This window comes from Anastrepha ludens, chromosome 3 (genome assembly GCF_028408465.1).
Source record: "Anastrepha ludens isolate Willacy chromosome 3, idAnaLude1.1, whole genome shotgun sequence".
Lineage (NCBI taxonomy): Eukaryota > Metazoa > Arthropoda > Insecta > Diptera > Tephritidae > Anastrepha > Anastrepha ludens.
The window spans coordinates 31,135,683-31,159,612 of NC_071499.1; the positions used below are offsets into that span (position 1 = coordinate 31,135,683).

General features: G+C 36.2%; 1 protein-coding gene across 2 annotated transcripts in view; it reads left to right on the top strand.

Annotated features, from left to right (window-relative positions):
- The first annotated feature begins 981 nt into the window (after positions 1-981).
- Positions 982-23,930, top strand: part of LOC128857309 (inositol polyphosphate-4-phosphatase type I A) — a 28,569-nt gene continuing 5,620 nt past the window's right edge. For both annotated transcript variants that reach the window (XM_054093016.1, XM_054093017.1), the window contains exons 1-11: positions 982-1,248; positions 7,323-7,499; positions 9,093-9,251; positions 9,311-9,595; positions 16,853-17,172; positions 17,242-17,380; positions 17,447-17,541; positions 19,173-19,273; positions 21,971-22,140; positions 23,232-23,415; positions 23,621-23,921. In XM_054093016.1, the coding sequence (XP_053948991.1) occupies positions 7,382-7,499; positions 9,093-9,251; positions 9,311-9,595; positions 16,853-17,172; positions 17,242-17,380; positions 17,447-17,541; positions 19,173-19,273; positions 21,971-22,140; positions 23,232-23,415; positions 23,621-23,921 (1,872 nt within the window). In that variant the 5' untranslated portion in view covers positions 982-1,248; positions 7,323-7,381. The remainder of the gene's footprint in view (positions 1,249-7,322; positions 7,500-9,092; positions 9,252-9,310; positions 9,596-16,852; positions 17,173-17,241; positions 17,381-17,446; positions 17,542-19,172; positions 19,274-21,970; positions 22,141-23,231; positions 23,416-23,620; positions 23,922-23,930) is intronic.

The window sequence follows — 23,930 nt, forward strand, 5'->3', positions numbered from 1 at the left end:
AATTGTTTTCCAAGATCGCATTAATTAATTTGTTTTTGTTTTCAAATAATTTTTTTATTCAATTGTTTTTCAACTTCAAGATCACAAATTTATATTAAAAAAAAGAGGTAAAAAAGTTGTAAGCAATAACAACCTACTACATGGCAAATAAGCGTATGGAAAGAGTAAATTTCATATACTTATCTTATAAAATGTTCACACATGTATATGTAAGTGGATATCTACTTTTTCGTGCTTAACTTCCAATGCGCAATAAAAATGCGAGATTACCCATACGAAATTCCTCTCCACAAATCAGAGATTGTAAAATAATCCTGGATAATAACCATACTTTTTTATATACAAGCGTATGTTTTCTGTGTAATAGATCGTTATTTTTATGAATATAAAGAGAAACATCAAAGTAGAAACTAAATAAAATGGATGCCGGCAAAGAAAACAGATTTGTAGTCATAATTCCAATAAAATGTTAATTAGGTATTATGTATTAACTATGCATTTATATAACCGAAAAAAGCTTGTGTCTTCTTATTACTTATTATAAAATGTAATATGGAATTTCGAATACGTATTTTTTGAAACCTCAGTAAATGTCGTTTAAAGATTTCCTCCAACTGTTTATTATTAGCAGCCAATTATGCAATTAAACTTCTAAGTTAGCTACGTTAATAATAGTTAAACAAACCAAATACATCGAAATATTCTACCAAAATAATTTCTATTAAGAAAAACCTTTCACAACAGTATTGAGAGCTGATTGTCAATTTTGCAGGTAATCTGCCATATGTGAACGGGTAAATTAATTTTGTGGATTTGTTGGAAATTAATGCATATGTGAACGTACTTTTATTTAATACACCATGTTCGAACCTAGTAGAGCACAACAGCTGATTGCCCATCTGGTCATAGAAATTATTTTAGTCCGGCAACTTTGTTATTGCCAAGTGTCACTGTCACTTGGCGAATTTTATCAGTCTTCTAAGAATTTGTTGTTATTTGGTTGTAATAATTTATCGCGGGTGTTCTGCTTAGTTGATGAAAAAAAAGAAAAACTTTCTACGCTGCAAAATTGCAGCTAGAAAAAGTAGGACTCGCGAAAAACACCCAAAAGAGTTATAAAATGCCGAGTGTAGAAAATTAATTTGGAAATTAAAATTACTTACAGTGCAAGTGATTATGCCACTACCGTACACACGATTCTACTCGTACAAAAGTGAAAAAATACATATTGCAGACCTTTCAAAGCAGGCACGAATAAACATAAATATAATATTTTATAATTTAAGAAAGGCTTATATGTGTGTTGCTAGTGCAACTTGCTTACCTAAAGCGAAATTATACTCAACACTTGCAACAATAAAAATTTAGTAATACGTATGTATTGAGTTTCCAACCCACATGGTGCTGGTATATACGTAAGTTCTTCACATAGATAGAAATTCCTACATAATTTCTTCCAGGTGTTACCTTCTACGCATTATCTGATTACCTCTTACCTTTGCAAAGTAAATCAATTAAGCCCAAGCAAGTATTTGCGGTGATTTCATTTCAAAGTCAAGTTGCTTGGAGATATCAGACAACGGTTACCCTCAGCTACAAGCTAGCAATAAACCAGATACAAAAGCGACCCACTCACGAAAATATTAAATTTGCCTATGCACTTATATTGCTCTATGATGGGCAATCCATTTGAAAGTACGCTTCTCATATCGGTTGATGTGCTTGATGTTCGTTTCCATCACCTGAATAGGTTGTAAACGCATATCCACTGACCAGTGAAATCAATCATACGTTTTGTTTACATACATATACATATAAGTAAATTATTTGGTATTACCGCTTTCTGTCTTCCATAAAATACACAATCGTAATCTAATTTGACATCGTTGGCCATAAAAATGAAATATTAATATTCGTTGAATACACCTTAGCCACAGCGATTATCGTTGACCTTTTTAGGCGTTTACTGAATGTTTGTGCTGTTATTTCCCGGTCGTGTATGTGGTTGTGTACTTATTTATGCATGATATAAGTAAATAAGTATTTATAAGCGGCCGCGAACGCCCTGTGCCTTACCGGCTCTATGTCTTGTCATCTCAACCTACTACTAGCATATTATACACAATCAAATAAATTTCCCTAACATTAGTCGACTCTCGAAAGGCAATGACAAATTCTGAGTGTATTTTAGAAATAAAAAAGACTCATTATAAACCATCTGACATTCAAAGACCATAGGACATCAACACTCGTACCACAAAATAGAGCACGAAAGCGGAATATGAAACTTTATGGTGATGGAGGTGTTGTCTGAGTGACACAGCCCAAACCCAATTAGCACAAAATATGCCATCTTTTATACACCACTTCTAGAACCACTACTTTTTATTAGTCGGACCTTCTTGATTTGACTCAGAATCAGCCGATGTCGTCTATTTTCTTTTCTGCAATTTCTTTCAATTTGAACATCGTGAACTCCCTCAGCATTCTACAATATGTCGTCGAGCAATCCGACTTGGGCACTCACACAGATAGTGAAAGACTGTTTCCTTAGATTATTCTTGATTGCAACTGCTACATCTATTGTTGTACGACCACCCTATCTTCCTGGCATGGTCTCCCAAAAGCCAGTGGCCGGTTATTGTTAATGTACTTGTGAATTTATTTATTTTTGATCTTACTGCCACTTCGATATACTTAATAAGGTCGAAAATATCTTTGTCAAAGGTAAAATCTTAAATATTTACAGAACTAAAATTTTCCGAATCCCAAAAATATAAAAATATTCTGAATCTTAATAAATTCTTGTAAATACATAAATGTATGCACTTACGTCTCAACAGATTATCACTTTGGTGTAAAAGTCGAGAACTAGAAGTAAATCCGAAAAAACGGATCAGATACTGTTTACCAAGAAACATAAAACACCTGCTCTTAAACGAATATTCCTAGGGGAAAACAATATAGAGTAACAGAAAGGGCAAAATATCTAGGACTTGTACGAGATAGGAAGCTAAACCCAGAATGATACATTGGCTCTACACAGCAGTGGTTAGGCCACTTCTCTACTATAGTATTGTAATAGAGTGGAATGCCCTTCAGAAGGATGTGAACATCAAAAGAAGTGACAAGGTTCATAGACTGGCATCTGTTCTTATAACTGGCGTGATGTCAACCACACCATCGAAAGCATTATAAGCGACATTAAACATTAAACGCACGCAGTGCGGCAATAAGGCTGAACACTCTAAGTAAGTGGTCAAACACGGATTACGGTCACGGTAAAGTCTTGGGGGTTCCCAGATTGGTGGACTATGCACTCCCGCCTACACTTACCACTACATCGTTCTCGACCCTCCTACCCTCAAGGGAAGAGTAGGAACGGGACGATGTAAGACAGGGTGAGTTCATCCATGTATACACAGATGGCTTAAAGCTCGAGGAGGTGTATACTCCAAACATCTGGGGATCTCCTTCAGTATTCGGCTCCCCGACTACTGTAGTGTCTTTCAGGTTGAACTGATGGCAATAAATACCGCGACACTGGAGCAGTGTGATGCGATATCTAGAAATGATATTTACATTTTTGCTGACAGCCAAGCAGTCGACAACCTCCAAGATAACCATGAAATGCCGCGCATCTCTTAACGAGATGGCTGAGTCATTTCACCTAAAGGTAACACGGGTTCCCGGCCATCGCGACATTGAGGGTAACTGTAGAGCCGATGAACTAGCGAGACTGGGCACCAAATTGACCGATGAGTACATAGACAATGAGCAACGAATGAAAGATGGAGTAATGAAACCACCTGCAAAATCGCCCTTCAACTGTGACCGACTCTCAATGCTAAACGCACGGAATCTCTGCTAAGCCAAAATAAGCACAGTCTTAGCATACTGATTTCAGTTATAACGTGGCACTACGTAATAGGTAGACACGCCCAAGGGATGCTCTCATTAGGCAATGACACACCTACCTAGTGTGTTGTCATAAAGATCTCAAAGTCCTTCTGAGGCGGTGCGCACCACAGATCGGGGGAGAAGCTTTGTCACTTATTTAAAGCGGGGTGAATGCGCCAACTATATATATATGTAAAAGTATACACACATATTCACATATGTATAAATATAAATATGTATATATAATATATGTGCATACATAAAGTGCATTAAATAATAGCAATATTCAAATTTGTGCATATTTACTTATGGGCTTATACTAATAAGTACATTGTGAGTGAAGGCTACTGATAAGCTTTTGTGAAGTGTTGCTGATAAGCAGGGTGGCGTTATCTCTCGGGAAAATAAGTTAATTACCGTAAAATCGATTGATTTGAATAAAATAGTAGAGTTATACTTCACCAACTGCGCATAAAACTGTCCTGTTTTCAAGGCAAAAGGTTGATTCAGGGGATGGTAACATTTTGTCAATAGAAAAATTATTAAAATTATTGCATTTACATTTTTGAAAATACCAGATTCTTTAATAAGCTTCACTTTTTCTCATACAATAGTCGAAGTCCATGCGAGAGTATTAAACAGCTGTATTTTTTGCTTCAAACATCTGTGGCAAACGCTTGCGGAAAAATATCTCACCTGCTATAAATGCAGTAACAAATATTACCATATGGATAGGTATTACAGTTGTAATCAACTGTGCAAAATTACATATACATATATACAGCATCTCATTTTGAAGTTGAGTGAGCGACTTACATATCTACATTCCCACACCAGCTGTGTTAAGAGACATAGAGAGAGATCGAGGAAATTCAAGGCTAGATGAGGGCGCCTTTGAACTAATTTACATAGTCCAGATACTGCCTTTCTCTCTATTCGCTTTAAGCGCAATAATCGATCTTGGTTCTGCGCAAATGAGGAATGCAGTGAGCTAGGCAATAAGATGAACACTAGGTTTTTATCCTTATCAGACCTTCTCATGTTCAGCGTTTTCTTGTAGGTAGGTAGGTGAAATGGCCGGTCTGACACTCCTCAAGTAGCATTAAAACTCCGTTTTGATACCATTATGAGACCTCCAACAGGCAGATATCTACAGCCAGCCAGAGCTGTTGATTTAATGGAGGAGATTGATTGGATTTAGGGTGGTTTATTGTTACTTGGAAGGGAATCAGCGAACGGAAGTTTTCCAGTAAACAAAACAATCTATACTATAAAGGTGAATGTCTGTACGTTGTCCGCGCATCACTACGAAACGACAACACCAAATGACGTAAAAATTTTTATACATTCATATTTTCACCCAATGAAGGTTATAGGCATGTTTTTATGATGGAACTCCCTTCCCACAGCCCCAAGCCCGCGCCGCCCTCTTTCGTCACTAATAATCGAATATTTGCTTAAATTTAATCGAATATTTGCTTAAATTTTTCCTATTTCCCACTATTTATAGCACACTCTAGACTTCATAATCCGCATAAGCTGTTCAACTATGACCGAAATGCATTTTTCTGATTGGTTGTTTTGATTTTATTCAACGAGGCATAGCAACGGATGCCGGGTATTGTAATATTATAGTTATTAATAAAAAAATATTTTCTATGAAATAATAGTTTGTAATTCTTTTATATACATATCCTAAATCCCTCAAAACTACTCCTGCGCGAGCGGGGCCGCGGGTTAAAGCTAGTAACTTAAATTACAACTCACACATATTTTGTGCAGTATCCCCTTGCACTTATTACTGCTTGTAGACGTCGTTGCATGGGGTGGTTTTGGTGACATCTCTTGGAATATTTCCCCATATCTTTTCAATGGCTGATTTTAGGTAATTTTTACTACTAATCTGCCGTTTGCGGAACTCTCTTTCAATGTGGACCCACAAGTGCTCTGTGGCATTGATATCTCTGAGGAGAATGGGGCAATTCCTTTTTCACATCGTAAAGCAACCATTTCTTTGCAATCAGCGCAGTTTGCCTTGGGTCGTTGTCGTGCATGAAGGTGAACGTTGCTGGTAACTGTAATTTTTCGACAGTTTTGCTCCTTTAATATTTCTAGATAATTTATTTCAGTCATAGTACCTTGAATAAAACAATATGAAGCCATCATTTCTCCCTAAATCATAACATGCCTGCCGTCATGCTTCACGGTACCAACCACACTAACGGATTGGGCGCTGTACCTTCCCTTCTCCAGATAAAATTGCGGCCATTCGACCCAAATAAGTTGAATGTCGACTCGTCGGTGAAAGTAACGTTGCTTCAAAATTCATTCGGATTCCTAAGGTATTTTTTAGCAGAGTTCAACTTTTTACTCGCATTAATCCTTGAAGGCAGGGAACTTTTTCTAGGAATTTACGCTCTGTATTCGTTACTGTGCAGAAAATTTCTGATAGTTCGTAAGCGTACGTTCACAATTGACGGATTTTAAAGTGATTTGGCAATATTAGCTGCCGAAATTTTCGGGTTCTCGTTTATTAAATTTAATAACTCTTCCAGCACCACTTTCTCTAAGAAAAGAATGGTTTTCATCATATTTTTCCAATATATTAAATACTGTCGACCTGAGTTTTTTTTTTTTCAAAGTTTCCGCGTTTTGACGCACACTTTTCCCTCCGGAATGAGATTTCGCCATTAGTTCTTTTAAATCACTCGATGTTTGCTTATTCCTCTTCACTCTTAAAAACTTGCAACGTGAATGACAAAATATGAGAAATAAAACTAAACAGTTCCGTTATGAAAAAATAGCGGTATATATATAGTTTATTTAAATAGGGTGTCCCACTTATTGACTTTGAAAAATTATGCTATTGCGTTATTACTTAAATAAACGGAGTTACCGTTAATATTAAAACAAGAATTGTGCCAAGGCGAATCTATTAAAGGTGGTGTTGGTAAATCAGCTGAGTTGTTTTTTCTTTCGCCGTGTCCATGTGGCTGTCAGCTCAGAATGAAACAAGGCGAATTCATTGTTTGTTTTCTAGTTTCTCAATACTTTGCTTTGACAATCAAACGTACAGAACATTGTTGTTGGTCTAGTGCCCTTTAATGAATGTGCCTTGAATTATCCATATAGAATAGTTAAAATTGAAATATATTCAACGCAAATGATTTCTTAAAAGTCTGTGAATAATTTCTTTTATATAAATTTAATTTCTTTTATGTATATTATATAAATTTAATTTTTTGAATATTGCTGTCCCAGTTTCTTTTGATTCACTGTACATTATTGTCCACATTAAAAACCACCAATTAATGACGTCCATACGATGCCACAAAGCTCGTGTAGTCATTTTGATTAATCTGTTGTTTATTTTTGTATAGAATTTTCGCAAATCTACTTTAATTTTTACATCGTCTTTGTAGCAACAACAACCATACTTAGTGCAATAGACTGGCGAGTGACAAGTGACAAATTTTAAAATATGCGCTTCAATAGGTCGAGTTTAATGACATTAGCCTCAAACCCAGCAACGAAATTTGAGAAGGAAGGACTATTGATTATCACCGAACGTCAAGAAGGATTCTTTCGTCGTGTTGATGGTAAGAGGACAAAGAAAAAATACAGATCAAATTTGAAATGTTATTAATAGCTGTAGGCGGCCTAGTTATTGCAAGTTGTAAAAAGCAAATTGGGAATCTTCTTTTGTAAAATATTTCCTGTGCATTATGCAATTTTTAGCAAAAACATGTGCCGAAATTATGTTGGGCTCATCCAGCTTAGCTCGTCAGGTCCTCAATTACTTAAGGAGTTAGGGGTAGTCAGAGGCCCGAAAAAATGATGATTTTCAATAATTTTTTTTGCTAGTCTGTTGCTTTATTTTATAAAAATAAAAATATAGCAATAATACATCATGTTTCAACTTGACTTTAGCAAAATTTCAAAAAAAAAATAATTATAATAATTGTAAAAGTCGTCCCCTTTAGTGTGGAGCCCGTTTCTCCAGCCGTCCCTTGCGGTGATCATCACAAGTCCTTGTAGATTCATCTAAAATCAATCGGACAAGAGAAATTAGTTTTATTAGTAGATATTCTTGTCCCTGATCGAAGCTTTTTTTGTTTTTCAAAATTAACAATATGGCGGTCTCAGGAAATATTTTCCAGATTTTCGAGAAAAAAACCAACAATTAATTGTTTAAAAAAAATCGAAATTAAAAAAAACAAATCCTTCGATCAGCCACGAGTTTTTTCTACCAAGCGGTTTTTAAGCTACAGTGATCACCAGTTCAAAAAACATAGTTTTGAGAAAAACGCATTTAAAGTTTTGCTATCGATTCCGGAGCGCCCGAGCGCCCTTCGTTAATTGTTGAATAGCTCCAAAAGTATTTGTCGGATTCACTTCAAATTTTCACACAAGGTTTTTAAAACCTTATACTTTAAGAAAATGCAACAAAATCCAAATTTTTTGAAAACTCTGACCACCCCTACGCCTTAATAACACATGCTTGTGATAGATTATATGTTAAATTATTATTTTTAGAAATAATATCTGAATAATGAAATGACTTTTGTTAAGTAAGATTAAATGTTTTTTTTCATTATTTTTATTTTACTGTCATTGGTATCCAACAACGTCTTAAAAGCATGATGAAAAATCCTTTCAATATTTAGAGCATTTTTTTATTGCAAAAATACATACATATATTAAAAATCTCTCATTATTTTAACCGTTATATTTTTTTCTCATATTTAACAGGACTACAAATACCATACTTAAACGAACTCTTTTACACAAAACCATGATATATCTTTTGTAACAATTATAAATATAGGTAAAGAATTTATTTTTGTTCCACCTATCGCACCACAGCATTCTAATACAATAGTAAAACACGCATAACATTCATATAAAAATGTATTCTAGCGCTGCACTCTATAATCGGCATATTTACTTCTGTATTCTATGAAAATCTACACTACTCAGATTTACACATTTTTAGGGAGATTTCGGTGTCGGTTTCTAAAAACGCGCTTCTTTAGTGTAATTTACTTCAATTGTCAATCTTTGCGTTTATTTTCACTTTCCGAATTACTATAAAACCACTATTTAGAAAAAAATCAGTTGCTTCTACACTTACATTTACGCGTATTCTGAAATAAACTTTCCTTATTATATATTTTTGTTTATTTTTTCAGTGAATTACCCACGTTGGTGTAAACTACGTGGCAATTTGTTATTTTATTTAAAGGATCGCGATCCGCAATCACCTCCCTCTGGATTGCTGGTGCTTGAAAACTGTCGACCATTGATACGTAACGAGGAGCGTGAATTCGATGGTTTCGCTTTCATTTTAGGTGAATATCGAGTATTAATTAAATTAAAATTTTTTTTATAATGGCTTAATTTATTTTAGAATTCGAAGGCAGTCAACCACAGCGCATTTCCACACGCACAGCTAAAGAGCGCCTCGAGTGGGTAAAGTGCATCCAGTTGGCTTCCTCTGCATATTTAGATCGTCAAATTAAATATCTACAAGATCAGATCTTCATTAAAATGGGCAATCGCATCGCAGGGGGTGTATCACCTGTGGGGACGCTAACAACGGCCAGTGATGCGCTTTTATTAAATGCTGCACGCATTGGTAGCGGTGCGTCTGCAACGACAATACAAAGCGCTATAACCACCAAAGTGGAAGAAGGTGATCTTATACAATTTTGAGAATTCTCGAATTACCATAACTCAGTTTAAAACTAATGTATGTAAATATTTAGCTATAGTTAAGATCTCGTAGAAAAATAATTTATCAAATCTCAATGAAGTTAAGAGTAATTTCATTAAAAAAAGAATACTTTTTTACCTCATGAATTAGTTGTGTGAATACTTTTTTAAACATCCTTTGATAGAAAAATCGCTGAATGTATGTAGAAAGACTTGCCAAGAAGACAGTATATGATCCAAAATTAGAGTTAAATTGAAGTATATAAATAGGGGAAATTTCAATTAAAATATGAATTATTGCAATCTATATATGTAATAGATGCTCTGCAGAAGTATTTAACACGTTCACGCCGTGGTCCATTTTCATGTTTTTCGCTACGAAGCGGCGTGCGAATTCATGCTGCGCGTTGATATTCAAAAAAAAAAATTTTATGAATATACAGGGTGCGTCATCTTTTATGTCGGTATGAAAACATTGAATAGCTTTGAAAAAAAAAAACAACTGATTTGTATAAGTGAGGTATTTTTATTTGGTTTGGTTATTTACAATTTATTAAAACTATTTTTTTAGCAATCACAAACTGCGATCTTTTTTCTGCGTTTGTCATCGCCTTGTCAAGCATTTCGGCTTTAATAGCGTCGATTTCGGCACGAATGTTTGCCTTAAGCTGGTCAATAGTCTGCGGCTTGTTGGCGTAAACCTTACTTTTCAGATAACCCAACAAAAAGAAGTCCGCGGGGGGTTAAGTCAGGTTATCTGGGGGGCCAGTCGATGTCGCCTCTTTTTTACACTAGACGTCCCGGGAATTTTCGTTGCAGAAATTCAATTGCTGCATTCGCAGAGTGGCATGGCGCACCGTCTTCTTGATACCAGTAACCGTCTAAACCTTTTTCACGCATTTGCGGGCACACATAATGAGCCAACATCCATCAATATAGGTTTCCATCGACCGTTTCGTTTTCTCGGTAAAAATATGGCCCAATGATGGTTTTCGGCCCAAACAGTTACTTTCCGGTCAGGCAATGGCGTTTCATAAATCTCGTGTGGATTCTCAGTTCCCCAAATGCGGCAATTTTGTTTATTCACGCTGCCAGAGAGGTTAAATGTGCCTCGTCAGTCATTGAAATTTGCTTCCAAAAATTGGGTTCGGTTTCAATCATTCGAGCGATTGTTTGGCAGTATTCCAAGCGACGTGAATGGTCTGTCGGCAATATTCTTTGTGTCAATTGCATTTTATATGAAAACAAATTTAAATCATCCTTCGAAATGCGCCGCATTGTGGTTTCACTGACGCCAAAATGCTGAGCGTGACGACGATACGACACTGTTGGCTCCTGGGCAACGCTCTCTCTTACTGCTTCAACAAAATCATTGGAACGTCTTGGTCGTTGATGACCGGCATGTTGACGATCTCCTACTGTCCCGTGCTCAAAAAATTCGACACCAAATAGTATTGTCAGACGGTGCCTGTTTGCCGCGATACTTTTTGCCATATGCGCGTTGAATTAGAACTATAGAACGACTATTTTCGATGTATAGCGCCACTATTTCAGCTCGTTGTTTCGGTGTAAAGCAATCCATGGTTGAAATTGTACTGAATTTACATATTGAAAACATGTATGTATGTTGAAGTCGATCGGTTGGTAAATGACAAAGTTGTTCAGCGTTTACATACCGACATAAAAGATGGCGCACCCTGTACGTTAAATTTTCATGATTTTCTTTTTTCTAATAGGACAATCGGATGCCTACCATCGCTAATCCGATGAGGCAGTCTAGTGCGGACCACCGTGGTACGCGCCGACATGGACGAGTTAAATACCAGATACGGTTTTTTATTTCAGTGACTGAGTTGCTTTATTTTTGGATCAGAGTAAACATGATACTATTAATTTTTAACACATACCCTAGTTCGAAATTATGGTAAACCTAAATTGAGTAGAAAATTTAGAAACTATATTTAGTAAGAAAGTTTGTTTTTGCATGCAAAAATCGTAAGAAATCCAAATTAAAAAATTTTGATTTGTGTTAAGATTTAGAATAGATAAATTTCGATAAAAAAGTATAAAAAGGGTTAGGATAATAGATCAAGGAGCTCAAATCTCATTTTATTAATATGTTATTGAAATTAAAAAGAATACTCACCTAGCTTTCAATAATCACATGATAATTCAATTGTCGATACTCTATAAGAGTCCTTATTAGATATTTTAAGTCATTCTAAGTATACATTCTTTGAAGAGCAGTTTTAAACTAGACCCTTAAAAAGATCGTTGTTGTTGAAACTCGAACGAAAATTTGTGCTATAATTTTTAGCAATGCGACATGACTAGGCTTGGTCGGATATAAACACGGGTTGTTCCGGTAACTTAGGCCCGTCTGTGGAGGGAACGTTGACGTTACGGTTTACCATTTGGCTTTATCTATCGATTTAACTTCGTTCGCATTGCGTTTACCACAAGGCAGAGAACTGGATTAAAATATTATATTTTATTGAGAAAATGGAGAATATATGTTTGTATTTATTATTGATGTGCAAATTATTTATGCAGTGCATACGTTTTATTTGTTTTTTTTTTTTTGTAATGCGCAAGATGTTTATGTGGTTTTTTCAACCTCCTAATCTCGATCCACATAAAGAAGTGCCAAACAAAGCAATATTTCTTGTGAAATGCTGCTCCGGAAATAAGTTTTCAGCCGATGCAAGGTTATTTTATTTATTAATATCCCACATTATTACAAAAACTATATGACCAACACGCCGTAGCCGAATGGGTTGGTGCATAACTACCATTCGGAATTCAGAGAGAACGTAGGTTCGAATCTCCGTGAAACACCAAAATGAAGAAAACGTTTTTTCTAATAAGGCTCGCCCCTCGGCAGGCAACGGCAAACCACCGAGTGTATTTCTGCCATGAAAAAGCTCCTCATAAAAAATATCTGCCGTTTGGAGTCGGCTTGAAACTGTAAGTCCCTCCATTTGTAGAACAACATCAAGACGCACGCCACAAATAGGAGGAGGAGCTCGGCCAAACACCCAAAAAGGGTATACGCGCCAATTATATATATACATACATATATATATAATCAGTTCTGGCACTAAATTGTCAATATATTACATAATAATATATGTTGTAAACTCATTTGGTTGGTTTTTTTCTTACAACTGTGTCGTTTGCCGGTTGTCATTGCTTTCCAAATCAAATTCTTAGCTGGGTAATATATTCTGCATTTTATTTACATAAAAAAATTCTGTGTTTTATAAAATGTAAATTGATTTCATCGGAATAATGATTAAGAAGGGGAATATAGATGGTTCAACAAAAATAGTCCTCTGACTCTCCCACATGTCGTGACGGACTTAAGTCTACATGCAGCAGTCTTCTTCTTAAGTCTTCTTATTTCCGAAAAGGTATACGAGGACAATAATTGAAAAAACTCTTGATGTAGTTTTTTTTTCAAAAATCATAATTATTCATAAATTTACAAAAATTAAATTATTTCACTTGCTTTATAAAAAAAAAATTACCAAAGAATATAAATATAAAGACATGTTGGAACAACATTCGAAGCCATCAATAGAATACTAGGGTCTTGGGCAATGTCGGTTTTTCCAACAAGCCAATGACCCTAAACATATCGTACTAATTGTCAAAGAATAGTTCTTATATTACAAATATTAATATTGAAAAATTCGACGGCGTCTAGTAACTGACACAAAATCGACAAAGATGAAGAGCTTACCCAACTAGTTGGATCAGTGCCACAACGTCTTCAAGCTATGATTGATAACGGTAGAGGACCTACTGAATACTAAAAGTATTCAAAAAAGCCAATTTTAAAATGAATAAATTTATTTTTCAATCTAATTGCAAGTAAAACAATTTAATTTTTGAAAAATATAGGCATGTGTTAAAAAAAGTTGAGAATTATCTTTTCCCTATGTTATTTATAACAAGTTTTAAGACATAAAATAAAAGGTTATTATGCAGTTGGACCTGTCTCGCATCTAATCAATTTATTTCGTTATTCGATCGGGGCACTAAAATTTTCATAATGATATTTCAAATTTTAAATTTTAAATGTTACTAATATATTAATATAGTTGTAGGCGACCTAGTGATTGCAAGTTGTAAAAAGCAAATTATTGGATATGGGGATAAGTTTCCGTCCTTTCTTAGCCAACGTTACAAATTATTTAAACATTTAAATAATAAATGATATTATGTGAAGTATGTGCCATTGGAAGCAACAACTTTACTCCATCTTTCAGGCAGCACACAGATTCCTCTGACGAAAAATTCGAGTTCTTTTGACTCCATCCATTCATTGAGCCAATTTGCGATGCTCTCGTAAGAAGTGAACCGCTCTCCAATAAGGGCTGACTGCATTGATCGGAACAGATGGTAATTCGAAGATGTAATGTCGGGGGAATACGCTGGGTGAGGCAAGATTTCCCAATTCAGTCCCTCTAAATATTTCTGGACCGATTTAGCAACGTCTACGGTCCCATTCCGGCCGCTTTTCTTTGAGAGCTCGAACGGCCAGCAGATGCACAACATAACCATTGAAGCATGAATAGTGTTTTTCGCTGTCAATGGATCTGGTTCACCTGGCAGGCTCCAACATTTTCGATGCTTAGGGTTATCATAATAGATCCATTTTTCATCGAAAGTGACGATGCGATGCAGAAAACCTTTTATTTTCAGCCGTTCAAGAAGCATCTCACACGTCACCAAACGTCTCTCGATACTCCTCTCCTTCAATTGATGTGGCACCCAGTTACCTGCTTTCTGGACCATTCCCATCGCGTGCAAACGTTTACCGACGGTTGATCTGCCAACATCCAACTCTTTAGACATATCATCGAGGGTTCGACATGCGTCTTCATCCAATAATTGTTGTAGTTGAGTATCTTAGAATTATTTCAGTGCCCTTTCGCGATCTTTATCACTCACGTCGAAATTGCCGAAAGCGTCGAAACCACTATTTACAAGTTATATTTGATGGAGCGTGATTAACGTAAATATTGACCAATATACGACACGTTTCAGCTGCACTTTTTTTTAAAAGGTAATAATGAAGCATGACTTCCCGCAAATACTGTTTTTTCGGGACGAGCGTAGACATTTTTGCCGTCGGATAAAAAGGATCTTTACGCTCCAAACGAATGTCAACTACTGCGATCGAGAGCTCACATATACACCTTCAAATCACCAGTATATTACTAAAGCGAACACAAAAATATGTAGTATCAGCAGCAACGCCTCTTTTACGAGGGGCGGAAACTTATTCCCATACTCAATAGAAATCTTCTATTGTAAAATATTTCATTCATTGGACAGATATTGTACGTGTCAGTACCATAGAAATGTGTAACAGTTGTATAGCAAAGATATGACCCAATGACCCAATATGACTCCAGAACTTACTTTACTGTAGGGTTACTTACATAACACCTTAAACGCATTTGATAATAATTCTCATAGTGCCTATCATAAAAAAGATTCCCATAAAAATTACCTATCTTAGGTGGCAAAAAGCAGGAGTTTTTAATTTGTGAGAGAAAATCGATTCTAACCTCACAAATGGAGGTATTCTTTTTGCCGTAAGACTTCGTTTTATCTTCGATGACTTCTAGTAAAATATTCTATTGAAAAAAAAATTTTTTTTTGAAAAAACTTCTTTAGAAAAATAGTCAAAAAGACACATTCGAGCAGAGACTCTAAATTTTACTATAGGTCCTAAAGATATCAAACATGACTTGCCTGCTAATGTGTAAAATAAATATACCCTATGATCTGAAAGTACCGGGAATGTTTAAATAAAACAAAACAGAGTTAAATTTCAGGCAAATTTATTTTATCACCTTCAAAATATGTCCCGTCTGAAGCAACACACATGTGCCAATGTTTAACCCAGTCCTCCATGCACCCCTGGTAGGCCGACGAAGAGATTACCTTCAGCTGCTTCGTCGCATTCTCTTTGATCTCCTCTATCGACTGAAATCTCCTTGCACGAAGTGGTAACTTCAACTTGAGAAACAAAAAAAGTCACACGGGTCCATATCAGGTGAATACGGTGCTTGCTCGATCCAAATCCAAGAATTGTTTGCCCACATTTCTGGCCGTTTACGACGTACAGCGTCTCTCAAACGCTTCAAAACGGATAAATAATATTATTTATTGACTCTCTGCTCCGATGGAAGGTACTCATGGTACCTTTTGATCATAGCAGTCCAATATTTTTAGGTCTAAAAATTTCGTTTCATAACCGTAAATGTAGGAATTCGTAATGTATCTATGCCAAATGTGTCAGCATATCCTTGAACTAAGCTTTTTTACATTATTTTAATCAACACGAGTTTTTCAGCTTCAGCGACCCCCGTTGTTGTTGTAGCAGCATAAACATTCCCCATACATATACTGGGAATGCTGCTGAAGTGACAGTCCTTGGTCGGATATAAATCCGGGTCGTTCCGGTTACGTAGAACCGACTGTCTTGGGAACGTAAAACTGTCTGCTTAAAATTTTCTTGGAACATTTTAACCCTCTAATTGCTTTTTTAACGTCCTTTCATTATAGCTATATTGAGAACGGTTGAAGGTTAAAATCTACTACAAATCCTCGTTGAATTCGACTGTATAAGTCTGAAGTCATTTATAATCATGATATTTTCCATAAATTAATTGCACTTTCGGCCCAATGTTAATATACAATTTTAGCACTCCATGAAAAAAAATCCAACACTGGGCGAGTGCTATATTCGGCGAAGTTGGTCTAAGTCTAAGTTTCCGGAACGAATCGAATTTGTATTCAGCCAAGAACTTCTACTAACAGCATACTAATCATTTACGATTTAAGAACTTTTTATTTGGTTTCAACACGACTTCTCATGTAGTTTTGTTAACAAAACAAAAAAACTTTGCACGAATTTTCTTTATCTATTTTATTGTAAACCCTATTTTTTCTGCTATATAACAAAGTTCAATAAATAAAACAAAAAACGATGCACTAATAAAACAATTAAAGCAAATATATTTGTGTTGTGCCTTATTTTTGAAATAAAAATGCCATTTGCAAATACTAATTTCCACCAAACGCCAGTTTCAATCCCTTTCCGCTCTGAACGTGTGGGCTGTACTCGTAACTTATGTTGTTTTCTCACACTCTATTTCTATTTCTTCCTTTCTATGTCTCCCTCTTCGACTTATGCCTCGCTTATTATTCCCATTAGACCTCGCCGAGATACCGATCTGTGAGTCTGCCTTATCCTGTGATAGCTTGCCGTGTGGCGATCACGGACGACTGCCCAATACCCGCGTGGTTTGCTCGTCGCTCTCCCCAGGTGATACGATGCTGTGGCGCGATTTTGCAGGTACTGAAATCGTCGAGCGCTCTGCAAATCCGCAATTCTTGTGCACCATCCGATTTAAGCGAAGTGATGGTTTTACGGCAAATACATTGTTGCGTTTTACTGTGTACGATGTACGCGAACGGTTGTCGCACACCGCCGTGCCACTCGCCTTTGCTGAGGTGGCATTAGGTGTCATACAAGTGGGTTTTGCAATTTTGAATAGCTCTAATTTATTTTTTACACCATTTTTTGATTTTCTAATTCCGAAGGATGCAACGCGTTTTCGCATTCCTCTACGTGCAATGGATGGCGAATGCGGCTTTATAACGATTGCATCATGGGCTCCAGAGACAGATCGACAATCGCCACCACGTTCCACGACGCAAGTGTTTGAGGAGCAAACGAAAGGTAAGTAACGATACTTTCATTAATTTTCGTATGTTTAAATTTTCGCTTTCGTTCTTTTCTCTTTAGGCCATCGACGCTCACAGTCTTTACCTCCCAAACTAGGCGTTAAGTTATTTGTACCTTTTCAAGGACTTTTGCAAGCAGTATTCGCAAATCCATTGGTGAGTTGTCTGAGCTTAAAAATGTATTTTATAATGTCTGCATGTACTAGGTTGTTCAATAAGTTCTGCGGTTCGATAAGAGAGGATGTCGGCCTCGGTAGTTTAGCGTAAGTGCACTAGCCTGCCATCCCAGAGGTTGTGGGTTCGAATCCCACGTAAAGCACGGTCCTCGTACTTTTCCAAATTTACCTACTTTCCCTATTTCCAAAAAAAAAAAAAATATCACTCCCAAAACCCAAAAACTTATACTTTGCATCCTTACTCCCGCACAATAGTCAGCGCATTATTTGCATTGTGGCTGTTAAAACAAACAAAAACACACATTGCATCAGAAGAAAGCGTTGTTCCTAAGCAACGACAGGTGAGCATTCCCACTATTTAGAACTGGTAGCGGCAGGCTAATCAGCTACCCTGCCAGTCTTGTCGAGGCCCTATGCTCCCGAGTGGAGTGAACAAGGAAAAAAAAGAGAGGGTGTTGCTACTAGCCTAATGTTTTTTTGTTATGTTGGTACCTTCTTTATATGCACGTATGTGAAGTTTCATTTCAATCTCTCAATTCATTTTTCTTTACAAGCGATTTAGTATCGATGTGTCACAGTACTTTCTACAATGGAAACAATCAAGTATCGTACACCGTGCACAGTAGAAAGATGGGTTGCTGAATTTAAATGTTTTCGTGCAAGCCTTGAAGACAATCCACGTCAAGACCGTTAAAAATCAGCAATAACACCAGAAATCTAGAAAAGATACTGGATATCGTATTGAAAAATCGTCGAGTGACTAAAAGAGTTTTAGTAGTAGCCCTAGGCATCTCATTGGGTAGTGTAAACAATGTTTTGACTGAAGTATTAGGTTTCAGAAAGCTGTGTGCACACAATGAAACAAAAACACATTCGAATGTGACTTTTTCAGCAACATTTAGAGCGTTTTCGAAAGGATAGAGTGGATTTTGTGCATCGATTGATCACGGATGATGGATGAGACTTGGGTATATCTCCATGACCCTAAATCAAAACAAGAGGTTAAAGAATAGTGTGAACTGTGACCGAAACGAGTCCGTATCCAGAAATCGGCCAAAAAGGTGTTAGTATCAGTTTTTTGAGATGCGAAAGGCAGAGAATCACTTGCAAACTGGTAAAACAATAAATTCTGAATATTATTGTAACCGCATAGACAAGTTGAAGGAAAAATTCGTGAAAAAATACCTAGTTTGCAAAGGAAAAAAAATTATTTTCCATCAGGACAATGCACACAAGACCATTTTGAAAATGGCTAAAATCCATGAATTTAAGTTCAAATTGTTGGAGTATCCACCGTATTCACTACATTTGGCCCCTAGCGACGTCTATCTGTTTCCAGACCTACAAAAATTCATGTGTGGAAAGCGTTTTTCATCATAACGCCTCCACGGTATTTCGCAGCCCTTACAGTTTCTCACTTCAGGGATGGAATTCATAAATTGGAAACTCGTTCGAACAAGTGTATTGATGTTCAGAGAGACTATGTTATATTGAAAGATAAAGTGTATTTCAGAGAATAAAATTGTGTTTTTCTTATCGAACCGTAAAACTTATTGAACAACCTAGTATATATGTTTTAAAGTTTTTTTTCAATTGTAACTTGCCTTGCAGATTCACACATATCGTTTACACTCGAGCATGGGAGGCGACATTAGTGTTCATGAAACGCTGCTTGAGAGCAAATACAGCTTCTCAATACCTCAGCAATTGCTGTAAGTGAAAAAATTTCTCATAGTTTGTCAAACGAAAAAAATGTGCGTATATCTAAAACTCATCGTGATGGTTATAGCGAAAAAAATGTACAAATCAAATGCAAAGTCAATAATGAATGAGCACATCTGAGGCTGTAGTTTGTATTTATTTATTGTGAACATACCATTAATTATTATTATTTTTTTTTTTTTCAAAGAAATGCAGTATATTTGCAACTTTGACTCACTGATTGAAGGTTAACTTCTCAAGTAAACTTCCTTAATGATGTCAGTAACATTTTATTCTTAACACTTTGCCGCCCGTGAAGGTTTTGTTGAAATTTACTATAAGACCAATGATTTTAGACCTGAAAATTATTTTGGGAGAGGTGCAATAAAACTTCGATAATTTTTTTTAAATTAATATATATACTAATATATATATGCATTTTTCCAAATATCGGGGCTTCAATTAATCTGTTGACCAATAACTACGTAATGTAGCTTTTTTCCCTGACCTATTAAAATTGTAATACCAAGAAATCGCTTCAATTCAGGAATAATACCATCAACCCACTTCAATGTGTTTTTTTCAATTGTTTACCTATGTTATTGTAGATGATACTAACTATTTGTTTCACGGTACAAATTTGCAAAAAAATCTTCATTAAAGGAAAAGTTAATTATGTCAGTAATGTTTTCCAAATTTCCAAGTTTTTTTAACCATTCCTGGTGTGCCCTCAAATGTTTCTAGTTGCGCCGGTGCATCAACTTCATTCTACACAAAATTATTCTCATTTTCATTTATGTTACCAATGTTTTGGTTTATATAGGAATCGCTGTCTTAATAAGATGGAATACGTATACACCTTTTTCTAAAAGAAAATATGTCGCTATCTGAACATTCTTCTATATCACCATTCGAATCACCCCAATCACAGAAATCTCGTTTCCGGGCGTCAATGTGTTAAGATTCCATTTCACCCATTAACTAGTCACGCGGTCGTATATTCTCTTTCAGAAATATTGAATGGCTATTGTTTTCAAATCGAAAATTCAAAATTGGTATACACAGTGGCTCAAAGTTATAATGGAACAGCATCAAATCATATAATTCCTCATTAATATATATATAAATAATAATAATTTTTATTAACCAAGATATTTATTTTAAGAAATATATTTGATGCACATTAATTATTTACAAACAAAAAACTTAAATAAGATTTATGTTGAATAGGTAGGTGAAATGGTTGAAGTACCACACTGGCACTCCCCAAGTAGCCCTAAAGTGCCGTTTTGATACCATTATGAAACCTCCAATTGGCAGATATCTACAACCAGCCAGAGCTGTTAATATAATGGAGAACATTGATGGGATATTGGTTGGCGCACTGCCCCAAGCTGTCGAAGAAAGGAGCGCCCCGTGACCTTAGTCGTCTAGCTGCCAAACCCAGACATTTACAGAGGAAATGCTCTACAGTCTCTCAGTTCTCTGAAAGGTCCCCACAGCTTCTGCAATAGGGATTAAATGGTAACCCTAGCTTTTCCGCGTGTGTACCGATCGTCCAGTTACCGGTAAACACAGCTACGAGTTTGGAAATTGAACGATGAGGAGTCCAAAGGGGGGCCAAAGAGTTTTCGAAATAGCACATAAAGAAATGGAGCTCCATCTTTTCTGCGTTTTCCTGAGAAATAATTTTTGCAGCTCCCCTTTTACAAGTGTCAGGGGGATGCCGATGACCGGGTAGGAGGTCTCTGAAGCCAATTTAGTTCCCATCCTGGCAAATTCATCATCAATTTCATTTCCCTCTATGTTCCTATGTCCTGGAAGCCAGGTTGGAGAAATGCCACCTGCACACCCAAGAGATTTGATCTCCTTCTTACAGGAGTTTACTAGTTTCGTTCTGCATTCGTTTCGTTCTAAGCATTTTGCATGCCTGCAGGATCGCAAAGACTTCTCCTTGAAAAACACTAGCAGTATTTGGCAGTTTAAAGAAGATGGATAAATTGGCTGATACAGAGAAAACCCTGCTCCAACTCTCGACTCCATTTTCGAACCGTCAGTGAAGACAGAGGTGTAAGCTTCGGTGAAGATTTTCTCCTCCATCCAATCCTGCCTATTTGGAAAGATTGCCCTAGCACAACCCTCAAATTCTAGGTTGCGTATAGAGAGAGATGTGTTCGAAGTTCGGAGAAATACGGTGTTAACTGCCCGAAAATAGTACCATGCACCTTGTAAGATTGCCTCCAGAGACCAACCTCCTTTAACCTGATGATTGCACTTTGAGCTACGTATGTTGCGTAAAGAACAAAAAAAAAAAATAATAATAATATTTTTACAACAGAGTCAAAGTTATCACAGAACACAAAATAAATGCATAAAAAATTCCATTTTTGATGATGATAATATTTAGTTGGGTGTCCTTTTTGTTGTATGACAGCTCTGACCCTGTGTTCCATTATTACTTCGGAGCTGAAAGCATATATTTTTTAAAAGTCGAGCATTATACTACTTATTACAACTATTTACAGTTCTTGTGTCATTACTAAATGTGCATAAATGTTACTTTGTAAATTATAAATTATATTACAATAGTTAAATATACTTTAGTTATTTTATTAATATGTTATAATTTTAGAAATTCATACTGTTCGATTATAACTTTGGGCCAGTGTACATATATTTCATATTTGGTTTTGTTTCGATATTTAAAGCTCTATATGGATACTGCGTGAAAAGGAGTTATTACAAGAAATCTCTGGAATGGGCGAGTTAGGTGGCGAGTGGCGACGGCGTCAAATGGACTTACTTGATAAACATCTTAAATTACTGAAAGACTATTCGCAAGCGAAACAAAATCTGCAGCAAATTACAAAGGAGGAAGGTAGGCTAATGTTAGATATTTAAGAAAATAATTCAAAATATGTGAATTAACCCGAAAGCTTATTTACTGTTTATTGATGGTCACTATGTGCTTCAAAGGTTGAAATGCTTCTTAAACAAAATTTTTGATTTGTAAAAATACGGTCTTATAGAAAACAATGTTTTTTGCCCTTAAAATGTAGCACATTGACAAGCTTTTGAAATATTTAAAAAATAATAAATTCATAAATTCCTAATAATCGTGTACACCATCCTGAAAAATATGGCTTTAGATAAACGGAGCGATCATGGCTATATTTGAGGCACTTTCAGACTGAGTTGCAGTGCAATTGAGTTCAATTAAATAGCTGATTTTTGTTTACATATGAGGTTTCGGACAACAGATGTATTTGTGCTAAAAGTAAAGTAAAAAGTAGTAGTCGCTAGTTCCCGATCTTCAGCTTCGGCCACAAAATTTCAGTTCAGTTTGGTTCAGCTTCGGCTAAAAATACCGAACTTTGTCCAAATAAATCTTTAAGATTTTTGGTTTTTTTTTTCAAAAAATAACATTAAAAATGTTTGTAACATTTTTTGAATACTAATATCAAAACCGCTGCCGAAGAAGAAATCGGTTTCCGAAAAAAAATTGGTTCCGCGAGGAATATCATGGAATGCCGCAGAAAGAAAAGATGCTGCCTATAGAGCCACGCTGCGATTGGGCGCAACGCGTGACATGATGTTGGAAAGGATCGTACGAGGCACAGAACTTAATTTTATAAGAGCATACAATTGTTGGCGTATGCCGATGATATTCACATCATCGGCCTTAACAACCAAACTGGATAAAAAAGTAAAGCGAATGGGTCTGGTGGTGAACGAAGACATAACAAAGTATCTCCTGTCTTCAAGCAAACAGTCGGCGCACTCGCGTATCGGCACCCACGTCACTGTTGACAGCTATGATTTCGAGGCTATGCTTAACTGTAGTTAAGGGTTAAAGTTTGTGGAAATTACTGTTCTGGAGCTGGTTTACTCTATGATAATCCTCTTTATAACATGTGTAGCTCATTTTTCGCTTATCCTCATTGTATTAAATATTTCTTTATTTCGTAGGTCCGCACTTCAAACGTTCCTCCGTAAAGACTGATGAGTCGCTCGAGTTTGTTCCAGTCAATTTGCACTTGCAACGAATGTGGGCACAGAATGATACGCTGAATCGGTCTGGTGTGCTAGACATTATAACAGTTGGTGCGTTTACTCGCCATGCAACCAATGGACGCACTGGAGGCCTTATAAAGTAATTTTATTCGAAATTTATGCTTGAAAAAGTATTTTAAATTTATTCAATTATTCTTAGCTTAAAATTAAGTTTGCATATTTTTTGTCGCATTTTTTGCGGAATATCACTTTTTTTAAATAGAAATATCGTAGTTACGAACTCTACTGCAGGGAAAAAAGTTTTATTATGCATTCAGCAACTTTTTTTTAATGGAATTTTTCAGACTTCTGCAAGAAACCAAAGATTCGCCATCGAAATTTGAACAGGGCAACGCATGCAAAGTGCAAGCCGCCAATGACGCCGTACAGGCCATTAAGCAGCTACGCAAAGAGATCGTCGAAATAATGTCCCAATTGCTTTTACTCGCAAAAAGTAAAAACCCGAAAGGTATGATGCCTTTATGTAATGAAATGATCACAAAAACCAAAACGCTGTTGAATATTTGGGAACCCAACCTGGTCGAAGAGGCTTTCGCATTTGTGGAGCAACATCGCATCATTGACGAACCAGATAATGTGTTGATGGTAAATCGT